The sequence below is a fragment of the Polypterus senegalus genome, chromosome 5 (genome assembly GCF_016835505.1).
Source record: "Polypterus senegalus isolate Bchr_013 chromosome 5, ASM1683550v1, whole genome shotgun sequence".
Classification (NCBI taxonomy): Eukaryota; Metazoa; Chordata; class Cladistia; order Polypteriformes; family Polypteridae; genus Polypterus; species Polypterus senegalus.
The window spans coordinates 208,387,769-208,408,860 of record NC_053158.1 but is presented as its reverse complement, the minus strand read 5'-3'; the positions used below and the strand labels follow the sequence as shown (position 1 = coordinate 208,408,860).

The 21,092-nt window shown below is 53.7% G+C and overlaps 2 protein-coding genes across 5 annotated transcripts in view; one reads left to right on the top strand and one right to left on the bottom strand.

Moving 5' to 3' along the window:
- The first annotated feature begins 6,291 nt into the window (after nucleotides 1-6,291).
- On the top strand, nucleotides 6,292-14,919 carry galnt11 (UDP-N-acetyl-alpha-D-galactosamine:polypeptide N-acetylgalactosaminyltransferase 11 (GalNAc-T11)). Of its 4 annotated transcripts, none has more exons than XM_039754068.1 (12): nucleotides 6,292-6,965; nucleotides 10,395-10,691; nucleotides 12,245-12,368; nucleotides 12,543-12,709; nucleotides 12,829-12,954; nucleotides 13,040-13,289; nucleotides 13,369-13,486; nucleotides 13,585-13,737; nucleotides 13,817-14,035; nucleotides 14,119-14,223; nucleotides 14,289-14,426; nucleotides 14,515-14,919. In XM_039754068.1, exons 2-12 carry the CDS (start codon nucleotides 10,433-10,435, stop codon nucleotides 14,641-14,643), a joined length of 1,788 nt encoding a protein of 595 aa, XP_039610002.1. In that variant the 5' UTR covers nucleotides 6,292-6,965; nucleotides 10,395-10,432; the 3' UTR covers nucleotides 14,644-14,919. The 4 variants fall into 4 exon arrangements, with proteins under 4 accessions (XP_039610002.1, XP_039610000.1, XP_039609999.1 ...); XM_039754066.1 differs by having other exon boundaries at nucleotides 6,297-6,944; nucleotides 14,512-14,919; XM_039754065.1 differs by having other exon boundaries at nucleotides 6,298-6,965; nucleotides 14,512-14,919.
- kmt2ca (lysine (K)-specific methyltransferase 2Ca) overlaps nucleotides 14,820-21,092 on the bottom strand; it is a 74,136-nt gene continuing 67,863 nt past the window's right edge. The window contains 19 exon segments of the mRNA XM_039754155.1: nucleotides 14,820-16,263; nucleotides 16,365-16,473; nucleotides 16,550-16,623; nucleotides 16,704-16,820; nucleotides 16,904-17,072; nucleotides 17,166-17,308; nucleotides 17,390-17,526; nucleotides 17,605-17,868; nucleotides 17,871-18,551; nucleotides 18,554-18,710; nucleotides 18,796-18,873; nucleotides 18,959-19,092; nucleotides 19,174-19,387; nucleotides 19,505-19,632; nucleotides 19,730-19,914; nucleotides 19,993-20,140; nucleotides 20,232-20,373; nucleotides 20,454-20,618; nucleotides 20,866-21,075. Of these exon segments, the coding sequence (XP_039610089.1) occupies nucleotides 16,171-16,263; nucleotides 16,365-16,473; nucleotides 16,550-16,623; nucleotides 16,704-16,820; nucleotides 16,904-17,072; nucleotides 17,166-17,308; nucleotides 17,390-17,526; nucleotides 17,605-17,868; nucleotides 17,871-18,551; nucleotides 18,554-18,710; nucleotides 18,796-18,873; nucleotides 18,959-19,092; nucleotides 19,174-19,387; nucleotides 19,505-19,632; nucleotides 19,730-19,914; nucleotides 19,993-20,140; nucleotides 20,232-20,373; nucleotides 20,454-20,618; nucleotides 20,866-21,075 (3,348 nt within the window). The 3' untranslated portion in view covers nucleotides 14,820-16,170.

Sequence of the window (21,092 nt, the reverse complement as noted above, 5' to 3'; positions counted from 1 at the left end):
CGTGTTTGAGCAAAACCACAGACAGATTTAAAAAACACCGAGCGCAACGTTTCTGTCACTGCAGAGACGCATGCAGCGCCACTTCTGTCCTTGAACCCGTGCAGGAGCTGTGCCCTGGCAGAGATTGGTAAATAAAGCGCCCTGCAGCCTAGGCTGCCATTGCTGTCCAGCTGGGTTTCACGTTTCGGCGTGTAGGCATGGAGTGTGCACCTCTAGCATGGCACCTGTCAGCAACGAGCATCCCGGTGCAGTCAAGACACTCGTCTCCACCTCGGACAGGCTGCTCTCTCGCCCCGCCAATGCCCTGCCAGTTTTACACTGCCCCCAGGGACCAAAAGAAGGCTGGCAACCTCATTTCAGAAGGGGCACCCATCGTGACGGACGGGAGGGTCTGATATTTGTGTTCTTGCTGTACCTGCTGTTAAAGCAGATGATTTTTGTCCTCACAGGTGGCGCAGTGGTAGTGCTGCTGCTGCTGCTGCTTTGCTGTAAGGAGACTGTGGAAGATTGTGGGTTCGCTTCCCAGTTCCTCCCTGTGTGGGCAGCGCTTTGAGTATCGAGAAAAGCGCTATATAAATGGAATGAATTGTTATTATTATTTTTGTACTCAACGTGTGACTTTTTTCTCCGCTTTGATTTACGCTGCACAGAATCCCCATTTCTGCCCGCTACAAATGGTGGTGGCACAGAAGAAAAGCAGGACCCAGCAAGGCACCGTGATTGAGAAAGTGGACATCAGCAGTGGTTGTGGCATGATGCCAATGCGAGAATGAAAAGACGCTGACAGTGCCACTAAGTATCTCGGCTAGCAACAGCCCCAAAAGATGCCAGGGATGCTCAACATCAGTGGTCACACAAAGCAAAGCTAAGAAGGGTTGGAAAGGCCTGCTACAAAAGGCTGGGGGGGTGCAGTGGTCTCTGTGCCCACCGGAAAGCACTCTGGACCAAAGGTCTGTAGACACACTGCCAACTGTTTGATTGGCCACAGTCAGGGGGAAGGTCGGGGCAAAAGCTCACGAGCAGGAGGAACAGAGGCCAGGGGTGTGAGACTGAGAGACATGGCAATAAGTGGGCACAACCTCCACATTCAGTAATGGTGAGACAACATGAGACACGGACCAGAATATATACAAGTAACGACAGGCCTCCACAGACGTCAGGGCCTCAAGGCGACTCTGTGCCAGTCGCCATACTGGCTAGCAAACGACGGTGTAAGGCTGGCGTGTGCAAATATCAAAGATTTTCAGGTACCTCAGGTGCCCTGTTGCCACTTTGTATCATCGTGAAGTTTGTGAGACTCACCAGGAACGTTCATCGAGATTAACACACAAATGCAGACAAAGTCTCAGGTAGTGCCAATTACCAGTCCCTCTTGCTGTCACCTGCACTACCAGACATGCCGATGCCCACACAACACACATTAAAGTGCAGCTCCTTTGGTTTTATGCCACTTACAAACCAGACGATGCCTACTTATTGAGAAGCGACCTCCATAGCCTTCATAAACCCTGTGGCTGAAAGCGTAGCCATCTAAGCCATTCTTGGTGCCCTTTTACTACTTCAGTTACCCTCGATGATAGAAAATACAAAAGCAACGTGGCACTTGTTAACATAGAACAATACAGAATAGAAGAAAATATAACAGAAAGTCAAGCAAGTCTGAAAAAACTTACTGAGAATCAGAAGTGCCAGGGGATGGAGGTTGTGGTTTGGCGGTCAGCGTTATTCTTACGTTACGCTCGGTCTGTGACGCCCCACTGTTGGTGCCACCTTTGGTCCCTCGGCCGAGCCGTATTTATACGAAAACACACACGTGACACTACGCACATTTGATGGCCTATCCTGTCCTGACAGTGAGCGACTCTGATTGGCGTGTTTCGTCTTTTAAGTTCCTCCGCACTCCTTCCTTTCTCAGGCCGAAACTCCTAGTCCTACAGCGTCCATCCTTGTGCAGGTCAGAAGTGAATTCAAACAGATTCTGTGCTGGCGTCTCTGCTTCTTTACCATTTCCAGACTGGCACCGATGCACAAGTTAGTGGTGCACTACAGAGGGATGCTTGCAATGCCTGTGATTAAAGTCCTGTAAATTCAGATCGTCCCGATTTGTGCGAGCAGCAAAATAATTTCAATTTAGAATGAACAGTCTGCAGCTCCGAAAGTGAAGATCTGCCACTCCAGGGCACACTCCACGGTCCCATTTAGAGTCGGGCAGCAGCGGATGGCCTTGTGCTGCTCTAATCTCACAGACTGTCTTGATTTGAAATTGCCACATTTGCCATCCCCGAACCCGCTTAACTGGGCACACTCACTCGCACACACTGCGCCAAGTAACGGGACCTGCACGTGTTTGGGATGGCATCCCAGAATCGGGGACGCACGCACACACAGAGGGAGCACTGCAAGCACAACACACACAGCGGTGGACCGGAGACTCTGCTCTCTTAATTGCACCCAAATAATTCTCAACAAATGGCAGCTGCCTAAAAGTAGACGGAGCAGCAGACTCCCTCGGTGCCCGTTCGCTATAACAGCTTGAATTATAATTGTACATAAAAAACAGAAACTGTCAGGGTGGACACACACCTACTGGGGCTCCTGGGTCAGGCGCGAGTTTCCTAAGCTCTGGGCCCGTGCTGTAAGGCTTCACTGTGCCAGCCTCTGCATGGACTTACAAACTGACTGGCATCAGGGTCAGTGAATCTTTAATTAGCAGATCATTAGCAACAGCAATTCACTGTGCATTAAAAAAGCAAACCGATAATGGGTTTGGAGCGCGCCAGTCCTTCCACCGTACAACTCCGCCTTTTAGGAGGTCACATGACTTGGCTTTTATTAAAAACTAGACATTAAGGCCGTTACAATAACGGCCGCTAGAACAGTAGTGCATAAACATTAGTAGGAACAGTCGATATTAAATGGCAACGGACCTCGAGTGTGGCTGTAATATGCGTCACTGCATTGAGTGCTGCCTTTCATTTCCTCTCTCAGTAATACTGCTTTGGATTTCCGTAAAATGCCTGCAATTCTGGCGGACAGTAATACAGTGGAACCAAAGTCATTTCCCCCATAGGATTGTATGTAAATACAATTAATCCGTCCCAGACCGTATGAACTGTATGTAAATATAGATTCTTTTAAGATTTTAAGCACAAATATAGTTAATTAAACTATTGAATGCACAGCGTAATAGTAAACAAAATGTAAAAACCTTGAACAACACAGAAAACTAACACTGCAAGAGTTCGCGCTATAGCCTTACGACCCGCTCGCTAAAAACACCTTTTAATGAGTTTTAAATACAGGGAAAAAAAAAAGAACATTTGAAAAATCTGAAATTTAATAAACAACACAGAAAAGTAAGAAGCACTTTGAGCTACTGTGTGTATGAAAATGTGCTATAGAAAGAAATGTGGTTGTTGTAACAATGCACGCGTGTGCCTGTGTGTGTCTCTCTCGCGGGCCTGCGTGTGTCTGTCTGTCACCTCGTGTGTCTGTCTGTCACCTGTGTGTCTCTTAAGCGCACGCCTCTTTGTCTGTGTGTCTCTCTCGCGGGCCTGCGTGTGTGTGTCTCTCTCGTGTGTGTGTCTGTCTGTCTGTCACCTGTGTGTCTCTCTCTCTCTCTCTCTGCACACACAGGGAATGCACAGGAAGAGACTGAACACGTGCCGTGTGGCCCGCGCACTTCACCAGAAGACACACACACATGGACACCTGGACGCACACAGGGGTTTTATTAAAGAGGATACAATGCAGTGCCATCAGCTCAGCTCAGCTCAGGTTTATTGTTGTGTGCATCTCGCTTTACGGCCTTTGTAAAATAACACAACATAAATGTCATGTCATCACTCGGTGGCCGCTGAAAGCACACAAACAAGCAAGAAACGTATCATCAGTCAGCTCAAGAAAACAGGACCTGTGCTAATAAAATGGCCACTTCCGCTTTCCTCCTCTCATCAACGCGGAAAACCGTTTTCGAACTGAAAGCTTTGCCAAAGTGGACGTGTCTGGCAACTTGGAAGGCTTTTCCTATCACATTTGGACGTCGGCGTGTCTTTGAGCTCCATTGTAAGCTACAAGAACAGGCAAAGTATTTTTAAAACTTTTACTGAAAAGTCAAGTAAAATGAGCTATGGAGGCAACTCAGGCCCGAACATCTCGCCTGAACACGAGGCCTGAGTTGCCTCCATAGCCTGCATACTGTCATCTTTTTAGTTTTACTTTTTTACTTGACTTGTCACTTCATTCATAATGGCTGACACGGTGCAACACCACAGTACTAAAACTTTAGAACACAATTTTATGTGACAACATACACCATAAATATGGAGAAATAACGGAGTAGACAAATACCAAAACGTATCCTTTAAATGGAAAGGTGACAGCTTGGGTTTCAAAGTCAGGGTAACCCTTAAAAATCAGACTCTCGGATAACAATCCAAAGTGGGACCACCTGTCCTAGTGACTGGAACATTTCTGCATCTTCTTTTCAAACCGAGAAGATGCACTGAATTGTATTTAACGCATTCATGATTTTACTGCCAGCCGGATTCAAATCCCACATCCCCAGGAAGCGTAAACTAGCGATTTCAAAGTGAGCCAGTGTGAGGGATGAACTGGCCTCCAGTCCAGCGCTGGCCCCAACAATCTACTTATTGAGACGAACACAGCAATGCTCGACACAAACCTCCGGATCACAAAATGGCTGGCTGGACGGACGGACACTGACAATTCTAGACGCCATACAGCAGGGGCGTCCAGCTCTAATCATGGAGGGCCGCAGTGGCTGCAGGTTTTCATTCTAATCTTTCTCTTATTTTACATTCTGTTTTTGCTACTAATGAATTATTTCTCCCTTTATTTTAGTTGACTTGCTATTTAAGATTTAAACGCCTCCATTTTTTTTCTTTCTTCCTTAATTACAAGTCAAACAATAGTGATGTAGTTCTATGAAATTCATGAATGTTTTACTAGATGATAATGCATAAAATATGGGAGGTTCCTGTAACCCCCAGGAATAGAATTGTGTTGGTATTGTCCTGCCATTTCTAACAGTTTTGACTAAAACAGTCATCTTCAGTTAGTGACAGCTTTGCCTTGAGTAAGGAATGGAAGGCATTTGGTTTTAAACCGTGCCTGGGCACATATCGATGTGCCAATCGGCTTACGGGCCTTTTGAGTGTGTGAAGTAAATATGTAAGAAAATAAATAGCACTTAATTCACGTGCTGCGCCATACGCTTAAAGCATACAGAAGAAGAAGCTAAGAATCTGTAAGTAGAGAAGAAAAAGTAAAGAACTTTTAAGTACATAAATAAGTTTCTGAAGAAAAGCCAAGTTTAAGACAAGATACATTTTTCTCTTTTTTTTGCCTTTTATTCTACGTGTGTAACTATTTTTTCTTTCAATCTTGTGTGAATTATTTGCTTTTAAATTTCACAAACTATTTTCAAAATAAACTTTTGGACTCTGAGATTTCTTTAGACACGCGTTATTTCAGCAGCTACAAGTGAGATACAAAACAAGTCAACACATGACCGGCTAACCTGGGTTTGTGAAAAGAAAGAAAGGTGAAGGTCTCGGCAACGTTGATCTGCTCAGGTCCACAAGACATTTTGATGGTGCTTTCTGCTGTGGCATAACGAGAGCTGCAACAAGCCATGGAATGATAGAGTGAGCTAAATTAACAAGACTGGAGTTTGAGTTCAAGTTTTTATTTGGCTGCCACTTAAGGGAAAAAATGACTTTGAAATGAAATAACAAAGGCAGTGGACAGCAGAAACTGGTCACTGATGAGGGAGGCAACCGGAAGGAAATCCTGCAGCCACCGTCCGCGGACCCCCGGTGTCAGAGTTGGCCACCCCTGCTGTACCCTGTACACCTGCTTCAGGAGTGGCACAGGCAGCGTAAGACGAGCCCGCAATCAGCACCGTGGATCAAGACTTTTTTTTTTTTTTAAATCATGTGCCGATTTTTTGGAACAGAACGATAACCTCCAGGACACAAAAGGGTTTGGCTGTAACTAAAACCTGAGGCAGCACGTTACACAGCAGTTAGTCGTGAGACACTCTGGTAACTTCCACATTATTTATACATCAAGTGCCTCCTGTAACATCCCTCATTTATATTTCGTATATTTTACGGTGGTTTTTCTTTCCTCGCAATTACGTCAACTAGTATTTAATTGTAGCCATTTTTATGAGCCCTTGTGCCGTAGCCGAGGTATCTGCCGATCGCCAGGTCCGCTCCTCGATATTCTCTTTCTTGTTCCTATCCACGGGCCAGCTTTTGACGGTCGGTGAAACAAGCACGCGAGTTACCGAAACACACAGGCGGCTCTCAGAGGGACCACCGAGCAGAAACGAGTTGCAACGGGGGCAGACTGTATAGACGTAGCGGGCACAGCTGAATATTAGCGTGCTGGCTGGAAGATGGGGTCGGTAACACCTGCACTTTCAACGGAGCTGTACGATACCGAAATGTACGAGTCGCACCCGACGACCTCGGACACGGAACTACGCACTTGTGGGCCCGGGTCGGCCATTAATGAAGTGGCGGTGTCTGCAGACTCGGCCTTGCGACATCACGCGCCGATGGTCGCCTCGTGGGCCTGAGTCGTGACGATTCACGGGAGCTTTCCCTTCGCGCTTTCGGCGGAAACAACGCAGACGTCGTGTTCTCCCCGCCCCACCTTCGCTTATAACGCGCTCTCTCTTTATTTCTTTTCTAGGTGGCGTAACGCGCGTCTTGTTTACAAGCAGACGCCAGGCTCACGACACCGGAAGCACCGAGACCCGCCTCTGCACAATCATTGGACAGCGCGTGTGCGATGACCGCGCTGATTGGCCAATCTTTCCGCAGCCCCTTTACCTTCCTGTCCGCAGTTGGCGGCAGTGCCGTTTCGAAGACTCGCCTGTGTCCGGCGTCTGTCGGCTATCTGAGCGTAAGGTGTGCAATGGGGAGCAGCGTGTAAGTCCTGCGCTTGGGTCGGGCATGGAGTGTTGACGCCGATACGTAACGTACGACGCGCTTCTCGGACGGCGTTCGTGGCTTTCGCAGCGCGGAGACCTGTGCTTGTCGCTTGACGGGAGAGGCACGGTAAACAGCAACTTTTATGACTGTCAAGGCGCCGGCACCTTGGCAGATGTCTATACGCGGGCCTTTGCCTCGGCTCCAGGGGTAGTGCCAGTGCGGGGCGCCGAGTGCATGTCACGCTGTACGCGCATGCCCTTTAAGCGCCATGGGGGGGCTGAGTGAACAGGCTGGAGGCGACCGCCCCCTGAAGGCCTTTCGGTGTATAGAACAGACAGCAGACAGTGCAGGATTTACGTATAAGCTACACAAGCTATAGCTTAGGGCCCCCGCCAAAACAAATTGTCCGAGTGAGCAATTGTCATATATACTACAGCATTATTTGTCCCAATGCCGCACGTCTCACATAGCTTAGGGTCTTATCAAGTCTGAATCCGGCCCTGAGAACAGAGTGTGAAAATTGGCAGAGAGTCCCCTCGAGTTATTTATTATCAGTGCTGGGATGTCTTGCTTCAGATGTGGCTGCTTAGAAATGAATCTTCTGCTACCTCTTTGCAGCTCATTTGTCGGCTTATGCGGACGAGTAGCCGCCGCCTGGCGTCACGGCAGATCCCACCTCCTTTAGCCGCTGTTGGTGGCATTGGTGTCACCCGCCACCGAAAACTCTTAACGCGACCAGACAAACGAGTCGTGTTGGATTGTGCCGAGCGCTGCTCCAGCTGGGCCGTTTATAGGGGTGTGTGTGTGTGTTTTTAACTGTGTCTCCTACTGATGTCTTGAGCTGCCCTCCACACAGACCGTAAAAAGCTGGTGTAAGCCAGAGGAGAGCTTGTGTGGTCCAAGTGTGTGTTCTCGAATCGGCCTGGCAGAACTCATGGGCTGTGAAACACCCGCTCAGCTGGCATATAAGTGACTACCACGTGACATGGCCTTGCAGTCTGAGAGTTAAAGTGTGCCCGGCCGTGCCACCTGCAGCCCGTTTGGATGAGTGTCAGCTGCCAGACTGTAACAAACCTGATGGGATGTGGTGCCTCTCCTCAAGCCCCTGCAGTCTCACTGTCGTCCAGAAGGCGTGCCCGACTGACCCTGGGATGGCGATAGGCTGGCAGCCTCGGTTTCAGCCGGGCAGGCGGACATCCTTACCGCACAGTTTGCTGATTCTAATCCCATGGCCAGTAGGTAGTCTGGTTTCTCTCCAGTTAGTCACCTTGTTTCTGTGTGGCAGGATGAGACTCGCGTATATCAGATGCCTTTTTTAACCGGTGCTTTAATGATCGAAAAACATCCAAGGAAAAATCTGCCATTACTTGTGTCGCATAATCCACATGTCGCTTGTTCACAGCATGTACATCACACGCATTGTTAATTAAGATAGCGCTACGTCAATACTTGATTTACTGTTTTGAATTGAGGACTAGACTCCTGACCAGTAAGGGGTTTGCGCACGTGTTCACTCTAAAAACTGAAGACTCCTTTGTGAATGTGTGCTGATTTTTCCAGAAGTGATGTGTTTAACAAGTTTTTCCATGTGTTTTGGATGAGATTTATATTTCTTTTTGTCCATGTGTGCTTTTTGTATTGTTTGTCATTGTACAGCATTAGCCGCTGTTGTTTTTTTTTTTTGCTTTATTCTCCATGAAAATGTGAGAGAATTTTTTTTTCTTTGTCATCATTAAACACACATGGGGGTAAGTGGCATATCAGAAGGTAGGCACCACTTTGGGTGGAGGATTCCCGTAACCGCGGTGTCTGACTGAAGCCTCACTTCAGTTGAGCGTGACGGCACACGTGAAGTCTGCCAGCCGGTCCGGTTGTGGATCTGGTTGACTGGTACACATAAAGTGACCCCTGCACTGGCCATCACTGCTTTGGTCAGTTTTCAGCCCAATGGCAGCAAAAACTGAAGAAAAGCACAACACAAACCAGAGCCGCCGCATGTTAAAGTAAACCTGGAAGATGGAAGTGCAGTCGATGGATGGCAACGTCGCGTTGTCGTGTTAGACGGCCTCTTACTGTAGATTGCCCAGGAGGAGGTGGTGGGTGGTCTCTTGCACTCTCACCATGGCTGTCCTTGTCTGTTGTACCTGAACGTGGACCTCCCAGAGGCTTCTTCATAGCCAAACGTCATGTCTCGACAGGCGGTGGTGACCCCAAGACTAAGACCACGGAGAGTTGGGGTCACTTCAAGAATGCAGTAGTACTCTTGACTGGCCCACCATCTGAGGTAGGAGAACAGTAACGGCCCGAGTTCAGCCTACTACCACACCACCAGATGGTAACAAGAGGAGCGGGTATTGCTTTTGACGTCTCCCTGAGTGGCGAGCAAAGGGCTACCGTGGAAACTTTACGCCATCTTCGTGGCCAGAAAGCATAGAGGTCAGTGAGGGTACGGGGGCACAAGCAGCCGTCTTTCCACAAATGCAGGACACGTGACGAGGAGCACCTTTGAAGTCATCGGTACTGCGATTGTGCGAGCGGCAGCAGAATCCACGAGGGACCCGGACCCTCGCCCGTGCTGACTGCAGTGCCGCCCCGATGTCACCCTCGCTGCACAGTTAATCTTCCATCTGGGCTGTTAACCTTTGCCTGAAATCTGCTGGCGTGCTCAGTAAATGAGTAACATGCAGAGAGCGTGACGAGCCTTAAGAAGAGAGAGTGCAATGGCTTTGGCTGCGCAATGAGCGCCCGGCCCGTTCACAGCTGAAGACGACGTCCTCTGAAGAGACAACTCCGCTGCGGCTTCTTCAGCCTTCTGTGCACGGCCCAAGGAGAGGGGACACAGACCTGGGCTCCGGCCTGATTGTCTGTCGCGATCGCACGTGTTGTTGCCCGCTACCTCCTTTGGCCTCTCGGTGCCGCTTGTCTTCTTTGGTTGTGCTGCGGTGGTCTGCTGGAGGTACGAGTCAGAGGGGCTTTGCATGGGCAGATTTTGGTGTTGGCTTTTTAAACTGCTGCTGCTGCTGAACTGCAGAAGAGCAAAAGTGCCACCGAGGAGCAGATTGCACTTGGCACCTGTGCCCCCTTCTGTGTACGCCGCAGGGCTCCTGCTGTCAAATGTGCCTCTTGCTGTGCGTGATGAGGGTGCCACTTTCTGTCACCGTCGTCATCGGGCAGACGCAGCTTTGGTGTCTTTTCTCCGTGATAACCGAGAAGTGAATTTGAAAGAACATTTGCAGTCGAAGGCGTAGTTGTGCTTGTAACAAGTGAACAAGAACGTCGTGAATGAGCGTCGTCGCGCAAGAGAGCGTGTGATTGAGAGGGTCTGGAAGGAAGTGGGCCTGAGCGGCGTGCCCGTAAGAGCCGACGTTCTTGGAGGGTGAGCTGGTTTGGAAAGCCTAAAATGGTTTCTTGTTTCTTTGCCTCCAGGAACCTGGGACTGGAGCTCCGACGATGCTAGGACTACCATGGGCAGCGTTACACTGCGCTATTTCTGCTATGGGTGTCTCTTCACGTCGGTGACCTGGACGCTGCTTCTGTTCATTTACTTCAACGTTAGCCAAGACAGCCATGTGCCCCTCCAGGGGGGCGGCTCTTCGCTCCACTTTCCCAGGAAGTTCCAGCCCCGTTTCACTCACTTGGCTGGCCGAGGGCACAAGTCCAACAAGGACGCGGTGCGCAACCCCGAGGCCGGGCTGAAGAAGGGGGCGCTGTCTCCGGAGCTGGGTAGGTGTGCTTGCTGTCTGTCCGTCTGTCTGTCTGTCCCACCCAGACCTGTGGGTGGCAGAGTGCCCACCACTGCCCCGTGGTAAACATCTGGCCAGACACGACCACTGCTCATAATCCCATTTCAGTGACACGAGGAGATTGGCAAGGGAAGGGTGGCACACAGAAAACAACAGTGGCAGTAACACAGCCCTCTGGGAAGGGAAGTCGAGGCCTATGGTCAGCGGCATTACAGACTTAGAAGCAAAGAAATGGATAACAAAAGTGAAAGATGGCAGGGCAGTCCTCTTTTTCTACTGTCCCAGTAGCGTCACTTGGGCTTTGTGAAGGACGTCCAGTTTTTAAGATTAAATCTAACGGCAGAGAGCAGCGAGTCAAATGACAGACCCCGGAGCTGCCGTTTTAACAGCATTACAGGTGATGGCACATTGTGAGCAACGCACACTGTAAGTGTGGAGGAAACTCCGAGTGCCCTGCCAGCCCACCGACGAGGCTGGACGTTCAGCTGATGTCGCATTACACAGCTTTTTGTTGTGGAAAACATTGCAATCGCTGCCCGTGTCACATTTACCAGCCGAGCACTGGCCGGTCTTGCAGCACAGTCGAGTTTGCCCGTTTTTGTGACAGAGCCGCAGCAGCGGGTTCACCAGCAGTCTCTGCCCAGAGTTTCTCTTTTCTAAACACAAGACGTGGGCTTCCCTTCTGTCTGGGAACTCCACAGACTACCAAGGCAGAAGCCTCGCCAACCTTTAAGAGAAATCGGGATGAGATCTTGGGACAGCTTAGCTCTCGGCTAAGCAAATGGGCTCGATGGACTGAATGGTCTCCTCTCGTTTGTGCTGCCCATTACCAACCGCCCGCCCGCCATTGAGTGACGGGTTAATGGCTGAGGTGCGTTCAGTTTCTGTTTTAGCACACGAGCCATCAGACCCCCTTGTGTGTGGAAATTTAAAACACGCCAGCTGAATGCCAATTGGTTCTCATCTAAAGAGAAAGTCCGGCCTGTTTGACTTCATCCACGTTGGTCTCCGCTGTCGGGTGTGGCACAGGAGGTGACTTGACGTGAGGGAGTTCACGCACTCTGGTTTGTTACCCAGTGGTAGCCTTCTGTCATACGCGATATCTTACTGCAGCCTGGCGTCAGGCCTAGGTGGGCACTGGAGACGCTCCAATAGGTAATGGAGGCTAGAAGGACCTTCTGGCCAGGGCCTGCCAGTCTTCCTGGCACATTCTGGCTGGACAATGCAGATCCATAGACACCCAGAAGAGGGCAGCACGTGCCAACTAAAACCCTTCCAGCTTTTCACAGTGAGCCCATGTTCACTATGAAGCATATAAGACAGCGGCCATGCTTGGTGCCACGGGCACAGCTCAGATCTGAATTGAGCCTGTGAGAATGTGCCATGTAATGGACTGGTGCCCCTTTAGCGGTTTCGGGATGTTGAAGTTGTTAATGTGTGCACTGAAGCCTCGGAGGCCTGGCGATGGAGTGAAGGGACTGCTGTTCAGGTGGGCACAGGGTCTCCCACTGACAGCGGCTTGGTTCTTTACAGGTATGATATTTAATGAGCAGGACCAGGAAGTGAGAGACACGGGGTACCACAAGCATGCCTTCAACGTGCTCATCAGCAACCGCCTGGGTTACCACCGGGAGCTGCCAGACACCCGGGACCCCAAGTAGGTGCCTGCCAGAGGCCTCGTGCCATTTTCTCCATTCCTAAACTCAAAGTGTCCCATTGGCGCCTCCCGTCTGCCTCACCCACCTTGTGACTGCTGCCTACTCGGGTGGCACCCATCAGGTGGGCGCAGGAGCGGCCCTGTGCTCACTCGGCTCTTCTCGCCTCGTTGCAGGTGTAAGGACATGAAGTACACGGGGGGGCTGCCCTCGGCCAGCGTCGTCGTCTGCTTCTACAATGAGGCCTTCTCGGCCCTGCTGCGGACCGTGCACAGCGTCTTGGACCGAACTCCTGCCCACCTGCTGCATGAGATCATTTTGGTGGATGACAGCAGTGACCTGGGTAAGTGTGGGGTTGGCGGCCTGTGGGGATGCGTGGGAAGTACTGAAGTCGTGAGTGCCCGGCCAAGTGTTGTGGAGTCAATGCCAGGGTGCCTCTCGCTGACCTCCGTTTCTCTACAGAGGACCTGAAAGCAGAGCTGGACGCCTACGTGGCAAAGCGCCTGCCCAGAAACGTCAAGCTGGTGCGTAATGGGCAGCGAGAAGGACTCATCAGGGGCAGGATGATCGGAGCGTCGCATGCTACCGGTAGGACTCGGCGTTGGCCAGTGCCGGTGGTCGTTGGCGGATGACGACTGGGTGGCTAACGCTCGGCTTTCTCTGTCATTCCAAGGTGACGTGCTGGTGTTCCTGGACAGTCACTGCGAGGTCAATGACATGTGGTTGCAGCCTCTGCTCGCTCCGATTCAGGAGGACCGACGGACGGTGGTGTGTCCCGTGATAGACATCATCAGCGCCGACACGCTTCTCTACAGCTCCTCGCCCATCGTGAGGGGGGGCTTCAACTGGGGCCTGCACTTTAAGTGGGATCCGGTCCCCCTGTCAGAGCTGAATGGCCCAGGTGGGCCTGTGGCACCGATAAGGTACGGTGGAGTGGCGGGGACCGCCTCTAGAGGCGAGCCTCACCCCCTCCCGTCTCACACCTGCCACTGGTTTTTGCAGATCTCCAACGATGGCCGGCGGCCTGTTTGCCATGAACAGGAAGTATTTCATCGAGCTGGGCCAGTACGACGGTGGTATGGACATCTGGGGTGGAGAGAACTTGGAAATCTCCTTCAGGGTGAGTGGCCTTAAAGATGGCCTTTAGAGCTCTGGGCACGCCGCGGGGGGTTTGCTTGGCTTGTTCACTCTCCCAATCCACCTGTGCCACTCTTCCAGATTTGGATGTGTGGCGGTAGACTGCTCATCCTTCCCTGCTCCAGGGTCGGGCACATTTTTCGTAAGCGACGTCCCTACGGGTCGCCGGGCGGTCAGGACACCATGGCGCACAACTCCCTGCGGCTGGCTCACGTCTGGATGGACGAGTACAAGGTAGGCGTCTCGTTTTCCGTACGGTCAGAGTGACCAAGCGGAGGAGCCGTGACGTAGAAGTGCGCATCTGTCGCTACAGGAGCAGTACTTCGCCTTGCGTCCCGAGCTGAGGAACCGGAGCTTCGGCGACATCGGCGAACGTCTGGCTGTGCGGAAACGGCTCAACTGCAAGTCTTTCAAGTGGTACCTGGAGCACATCTACCCCGAGATGCAGGCTGCGCCCCCCAATGGCAAAGCCCAGCAGCCCATGTTTGTTAACAAGGGGCTCCGCAGGCCGAGGGTCCTCCAGAAAGGAAGGGTAAGGTGGACGGATTGGGTTGGGGGCGGGCACCCCTTTAGACGTCTGTGCCCCTTTAATAAGCCACACTTGGTGCGTTTCAGCTCCAGAATCTGCTGGCCGACAAATGCCTTGTGGCACAGGGCCGTCCGACTCAGAAGGGAGGGATGGTGGTGGCCAGAGAATGCGGCCCGGAGGACGCCGATCAGGTGGGTGCGGCTGGGGGGGGTTAGTTGGCATGACGCGGGTTTACTGCCATGCTGTCGCCTTGCAGGTGTGGACGTACGACGAGGAGCAGCAGCTGGTCTTGGCCGGCCTGCTCTGTCTGGACGTGTCGGAGACTCGATCATCTGATCCGCCGCGTCTGATGAAGTGCCACGGTTCTGGGGGCTCGCAGCAGTGGACCTTTGGGGTAAGGGGGCCGTTTTGGCTCACGTCGGCGCCAGGCCCACCCGGTGGGCGGCCTCCCCCTGACTGTCGACATTTGTCTGTTTCAGAAGAACCGGCGCCTCTACCAAGTGTCTGTCGGGCAGTGCTTGACCCTCGTTGACCCGGGCAGCCGCAAAGGCTACGTCACCATGGCGATCTGCGACGGCTCTCTGTCCCAGCAGTGGCAGCTGGTGGAGTGACCAGAGGAGGGCGGGCGGGGGCGGACGGTTAGCAATTTTAACAATCAATAAAAATGAAGCTTTTATCACTACTGGCTACCTCCGTTGATTTCCAATGTCTGGCATTCTTCATGCCAGCTGCCAGCAGGCGGCACTGTCACAAACAAGTGACGCAAAAGTCAAAGCCACAAGGTCAGTTACTTGTAAAATATTTTATTTTTGTAAATGCTCCTAAATCTGTTTCCACAAATTCCAAAATTCATAACACTCTGGATACTTCAGGAAAAAACAAAAAAACAAAACAAAAAAAGGCTTCATTTGTTGTCAACATTAGATCAGAGACTATTGTACACGACAGACAGAAAGAAAGAAAGAAAGAAAGAAAGAGAAAAACGGAAACCCTGTAGGACAAATACTGGCAGGAGTTTGGAATTTCATACGAGAGGAGACCAAAAAAAAAAAAAAATACCCAAGAAAGAGTTTTGTGTGGACGTGTGCAGCAATAAATCTTTATTTACACGACTGACTTGTCCAGAGCGGGGGGGCCGCCTGCCCGCCGAGTGCAAGTGTAAACATCAAGAGTCCAAGCACACGTGTGAGCCGCCGTCCACACGGCCTGAAAGTCGCTTCACAGTAATTCATCGTACGGGAAGAAGAAGAAAACAAAGAAGGAAAAGTGAGGCGGCGGCGGCCGCCAGAGTCGCTCCAAGTCCAAGTGAGCAGGTGACACGCGCGTCACAAGCCCCAGTCTACCAAATACTACAAGCGTGTTGTCTCTCCGTCCGCCCGTCCCACTCGGCACAGCAAACCTCCCAAAAATCCGCGCTTCACAAAGGAAAAGGAAAAGGAAAGAAAGCAACGAGAGAAGAGCCACAAAGCGGCCGGCCAGGTAAGTAAGGTAGCATTTGGTCAAGGATATCAATCAATCGATTGATCGATCAATCGATTGATCGATCAATCGATTGATCGATCGGCTTCTCTGCTATTTACACTTTGTACACGTAAATGTAACAAGACGCTTGCTTCGCTAAATGTGCCCGCCACAGCAGCAGCTTGGCTTTCTGGTTTCATTTTAAAAATAGCTTCATTCACCTCTCCGATAATAAATACAAAAATTTCTCTCTTAATATACAGAAATGAAAACTCTACATTGGACTGACTCATGGAATCAAGTATTTCAAAGAGTTTAGTGCAAGTTGCGTTCCCTTAGCTGTACTCCTAAGGAAGTCGTGCGTTCGTGCGTGCGTTCGTGCGTGCGTACGGTACATTCCTCGTTCAGTGGTGTCTACGCTTCTGAGTTTTGATTCAAGAGGGCCCGCCCCTTTATCGCGTGAGTAAGGCTGTGTGTCCAGCACTCCCCGTCTGCCCGGTTCGCTGGTGATTTCTCTCCTACATTCAATTAGCGCCCGACGCCATCCCGTCTCCTCCCCTGTAGTGCCACCCAAAAAAAAAACCAAAACAAAAACACCCAAAAAACGACAAAAAAACCAAAAAGTGCTCTTAGGATGTGGGGCCCCGGGACCGGGAGGGGGCGACGAGCGAGCCCCCCTAGTTCATCCACTTGCGGCAGTTGACCGCTCCACAGTGACACGGGATCTTGTGCTGGTCATCTTCAAAGTCAAACTTGTAGTCGTAACAAAGCTGAAAGAGAGACACACACACGTCACAAGAGACTGGCGTCACCCCGAGTGCCACCTTGGCGAGTCACACAAAAGTGCGCGCAGCACTATGCCAATGCCCACCTCCTCTCCTTTCTGAATCCGCCGGTTGGAGCTGATGATAATTTTTTGGCCTTTTTCAAAGGTCACCCCTTCAGCCACGCAGTTGGGGGCACACGAGTGGTTGATGTACCTGGAGAGAGACGCCAAGATGAAGTCTGCCGACAAAAAGACACGCGGCCACTCGCTCCCCCCACCCCAGGACTCACCTAGCCGGCCCTCCGGTCAGCGTGGCGTCGATGACGTGGGCGTTGTCGATGCGGAACATGTAGACCCCGCGATTCTGTGGAGAAAACACAAGGGGCACTCGTGAGACGCCAGCAGCGGGTCGCTCGGGCCCACCCGGCGGGACCCCCAGCCTACCTGAGACTCGTAGAGCTTCTCCTTGCGGTTGGCCACCTCGTTCCGAATGACGGTCCCGATGTACTCGATGACCATGGTGTGCTTCTCAATGTCGCGCGCCGCGTACAGGCCCAGGCCCTGTTGGCAATACAAAGACGTGCTAAGGGGGTAAGTGGCGGGCACGATGGGCTTTGAGCAAGAGACCCCCCCCGGGCACCAACCTGGATGCGGGAGCGCGCCAGATAGACGTTGGACTTCCACTCGGCCTTCATCTTGCGGTACTGCGAGGACTTGGAGTGGACGAACTGCTTGCTGTACGGCGCGTTGAGCTCGCCCGTCACGGTGCTCTGAAAGGACTTGGAGGTGCCGCTGCTGTTGAGCGTGTGAGGCCTACGGGGGGCACAAAGCGAGGGAGGAGGCTGAGCCGGTGGCGGCAGCAGGTCAGGGGGGCACCGTCGAGGAAGGGCAAATCAAACAAAATACCTTAACACGAACCTCTTGACATGGGACGGGGCCCGGGACTCAGAGCGCGCGCAGCCCGTGGGGTTGATGGCCAGGGGCAGCTCCATCAGAGGGTTGCGCCCGTAGCGGAACGTGTACTTGTCACAGGCCTCCACCCCTGGCAGCTGAAAGACATCAAGGCAAAAGGTTTGTGTGAGAAGGTCAACCCCCCAAGTCCCACCCTGCTCCTCCTCCTCCTCACTCACCGACTCAATGATCCTCGTCACCACCGACACGCTCAGGCCAAACAGGTCCTCTCCTTTCAAGTAGACGGGGAAGAGCTTGAGCGTGCCCACCTGGCTCCGGAGCTCGGCCACCCGCTGCAGGACCTGGTCCCAAACGCCTGCAAGCACGAGAGGAGAACTCAGCAAAAGCGCCAAGCGGCCCCACCCCCACTCCGAGGACCCCCTCCCCATCGTACCCTTGGGCGTCGTGTCCGTCAGCAGCAGGTCCTCGTAGCCCTGCTCCACCACCCGCAGGCTGAACTCGGGCAGACCCTCCTTCTCGTCGATGGAGCAGAGGTAGCGGCAGCGGCGATTGCTGTGCCGGGTGCTCCAGTAGATGCGGCTGGCCTCGTAGCCCACCGGGAAGATGGCACAGGCGCTGTGGAAGGCCCGCAGCTGCTGGGGGAGCAGCTGGCCGACCGAGTGGAAGATGAGGCTGCCCACGCGGAAGGTGTGGTCCGCTCGCCCCGCTGCACGATGCTGGCAATCTGGCGCACCTCGTCGCGCTGCACGTAGACCCGGCGGAAGACGGCGAAGTAGCGCAGCTCCTGCTCGTGCAGCCCCCGCGGCTTGTGCATGTGGCACAGCATGGTCTTGTCCTTGAAGAACATGCACTGGGCCTTGAGGGCACACGTGAAGTGGTAAATGTTGGTGCAGCGCAGGCGGTGGCAGCCGCCCGTGGCGCCCGTCTTGTGACAGAAGACGCACTTGACAGCCAGGCCACGCCGCAGGGCCAGCTCCACGTTCATCAGCGCGCCCGCCTGCGTCTCGTACACCTCCGTGGACCACAGGGCGCAGTTGAGGTGCACCCAGACGTCCAGGTCGAGGTTGAGCAGCCGGGCGGGCCCGTCGGTGGTGCCGTCGCCCTCCTCGTGGCAGAAGCAGCATTTGCGGTGGTCCCGGGGCAGGGGCTCGGGCCGCAGCGGGGTGCACAGCCTCTTGAGCAGCTCGTCGACGTCGCTCTCGCCGGGCAGCTTGAAGTGGCCTTTGGGGATGACCACCTGCACACTCCACTTCCGCCAGCGCGCGCCCTTCCACTTCTTGCCGAGGGGCCGGGCCTCGTCCGGCCCCGGGGGCACCGTCCTCGGTCGCGGCTTCAGCTTCACCGTCACCTTCAGCTCGTCGGCTTTGGCCTCGGACGCGGCGGCGGGAAGGCGATGGGCGGAGTCGGAGGCGGAGACTCCTTGGTCTGAAGCTGCGGCAGGCAGTGGACGTCCAGAGCCGAGGTGTGGTTGCTGTAGGGGTGTGGCGCCTTGCCCAGGGGCTCCCTGAAAGAACAAACGGGGGACACCTGCGTGGCATCCTGAGACAGACAAAGATGAGGGTGAGCGCGAGGGCATCACGGAGGGTCCACACAAACCCCCCCCTCCCAAATCGTACGTACGTACCTTCAAGTCGGGGCTCCCTCGCGAGAACAGCACCATGCAGTTGTGGCTGCAGAACACCAGGCTGCCCTCCGAATTCTCCTGAAAAAGAGGGGCGAGGTGAGCCGGGGGGGTGGGAGTGGGGTCCGCATCACTGCTGGGACTGCAAATGGCCTGCTGCCCTTACCTCTCGTTTTCCGGGAAGGTCCCTGATGGCCTTGCGCACCCCATTCCCGAGGACCACCACCTTGCAGTGACAGCACCACTGAGGCTTGGGGCCGCCATGCCCTCTCACGGAGTGGCGCGTGTTCAGAAGCGAGCCTGGAAAAGGGACGAAAGGTGGCAAAGAAGTGTGAGCCGGAGGAGGGGCGGGGGGCTCCCCTCGTCTCGAGCAAAGCCCACCTGGCACATGAAAGCCGCAGGCTCGCGACGCAAACTTGTTGGGCCCCGCGGCACAGGGGGCTCTGGCGCCGTAGGCCTGGTGGTGCTGCTGCTGCATCTTGAGGCTGCCCAATGCCGGCCCGTCTGCCCGCTCGGGGGCACAGCTCACTTCGTAGCTGTTAGGGATGCTCACTCGAAGGAAATCGGCCACCGCTGCCACGACGCCACTGATGTTCTGCGAGACAAAAAAATTTTAAGCGGCGCCGATGGCACTTCACGTGGCTACCTGCCAGCTCGGTTGCAAGCACAAAGTCCTGCAGGGTCACCCGAGGGGGCATCATGGGGTGCTTACCTCTGCCGCCGCCGAGTTCAGGGTGATGGCGATGGAGACCAAGCTGTCCCTGGAGGAGCTCTGTGTGGAGGTGAAGGGGCTGCCATAAAGGGGCTCCATCTTCACAGCACAATTTCGGACCTCAGAGCCTGTCGATATCAGACAAGACAAAGTGGCACCGCGCTCAGCTGGGCAGCTTTCTCTACCCGACCCCCTCCCCCACCCTTCAGGCCAGTCAGTGCCTACCTTTGCCACAGGAGCTCGGCAGCATTGGGATAACCGGGGAGGCTGCGGGGTCCGGAGGTTCTTCTTTCACCAAAGACAAGTCGGGGTACCTGCTGACTTCCATCCCCACCACACTCTCGGGCGACGAGGATGGCACAAAGCTGTCGACGGGGTCCGGCTCCTCGCAGTCCTTCTCCTCATGGCATCTGGAAGGCAAACGGATGCCACAATACTCTACCACAAGAGGGCGCCATCTAGCGTAAAGGCGCCACACGAGTACCCACCTGAGCTCCTCCTGGTTATTGTGGGGCGGAGTTGGAAGAGAAGCGGGCACGTCCACCATCTTTGGGCCGTGAGCCATCGCTCTTGCCAGCAAGTCCTCATCGGGCCGAAATGGCATCTGAAGTGGTTTGGCTCCCAGGCATCTGCTGACTGAAAAACAAAGGGGTCCACAAGTGGGTACCTCGCGATGACCCGGCACGGTGCCAACCCCCGCCCGCGTTTACTGCTCCCAGGGCCTTACCATCACGTCCAGACATCACGGTCACTTTACTGTCCAGTTCTTCAGTGGAGGCAAAGCCATTGACCAGTTTCTGCCGGACCCCTGGAGGTGGTGTGGGGGGCAGCGAGGCGGGAGGCGTCGGGGGGTTGCTCAGGTTGTTCTGCTGTCAGAGGAGGAGGCAGATGTCAAACAGAAGCCGATCGGCGAGATGCCAAGGGGCCGGCCACCCAGCGCCAAGCCTACCTTGTAAATCAGCTGAGAGTAGTAGTCGGAGACCCCGTCCAGCGACGCGCTGCCGAAGGTGCCAGTCAGGCGGCTCTCGCCATTCAGCCGCCCGCTGCCGTAGGGAGAGAAGTGGGCCAAGTTGACGCTGATGATGGGCTCCATTAGTGGCAGCAGAGAAAGTTGCTAAACAGGGGGGGGTTTTGGGGGAGACAGAGAGAGATTGGGGGGGGGCTTACAGCGCATTACCACACCCCCCCCGAGGATCCCAGATTAGGACCCGAGTGCAGCCGTGTAACGGGTGGGTGACACCTCAGCACCACACAACAAACAGAAAGCTTCAGATGTTACGGTGGCATCAAAAGGGAGGGGGGAACGCAGCAGGCATACAGGTCACCAGTCAAGTGGCCGAAACCCCCCACCCACCCCTTACCTGCTTCAGCTGGCTCATCAGTGCATCCGTGCTGGGGCACAGTGCCTGGCGCTCCTCCTCGTCCTTCTTCCTCTTCTTTGAGCGCGACACGCACTTGTCACCCGTCCGGGGCACTCGCTTGCTGCGCGGCTTCTTCTTGTCCTGCTCGGTGGGTGGCGGCCGAGGGGCGTCCACCCCAAATGTGCCCGCGATCGCCTCTTCCCCAGCTTGCTGTAACACAAACAAAA

Bases quoted from the DNA above. Each gene is read 5' to 3' on its own strand.
- galnt11 (XM_039754066.1), top strand. From the start codon at position 10,433: ATGGGCAGCGTTACACTGCGCTATTTCTGCTATGGGTGTCTCTTCACG. The intron at 10,692-12,244 runs GTAGGTGTGCTT...GGTTCTTTACAG, and splicing joins GGCGCTGTCTCCGGAGCTGG to GTATGATATTTAATGAGCAG. The intron at 12,369-12,542 runs GTAGGTGCCTGC...GCCTCGTTGCAG, and splicing joins CCAGACACCCGGGACCCCAA to GTGTAAGGACATGAAGTACA.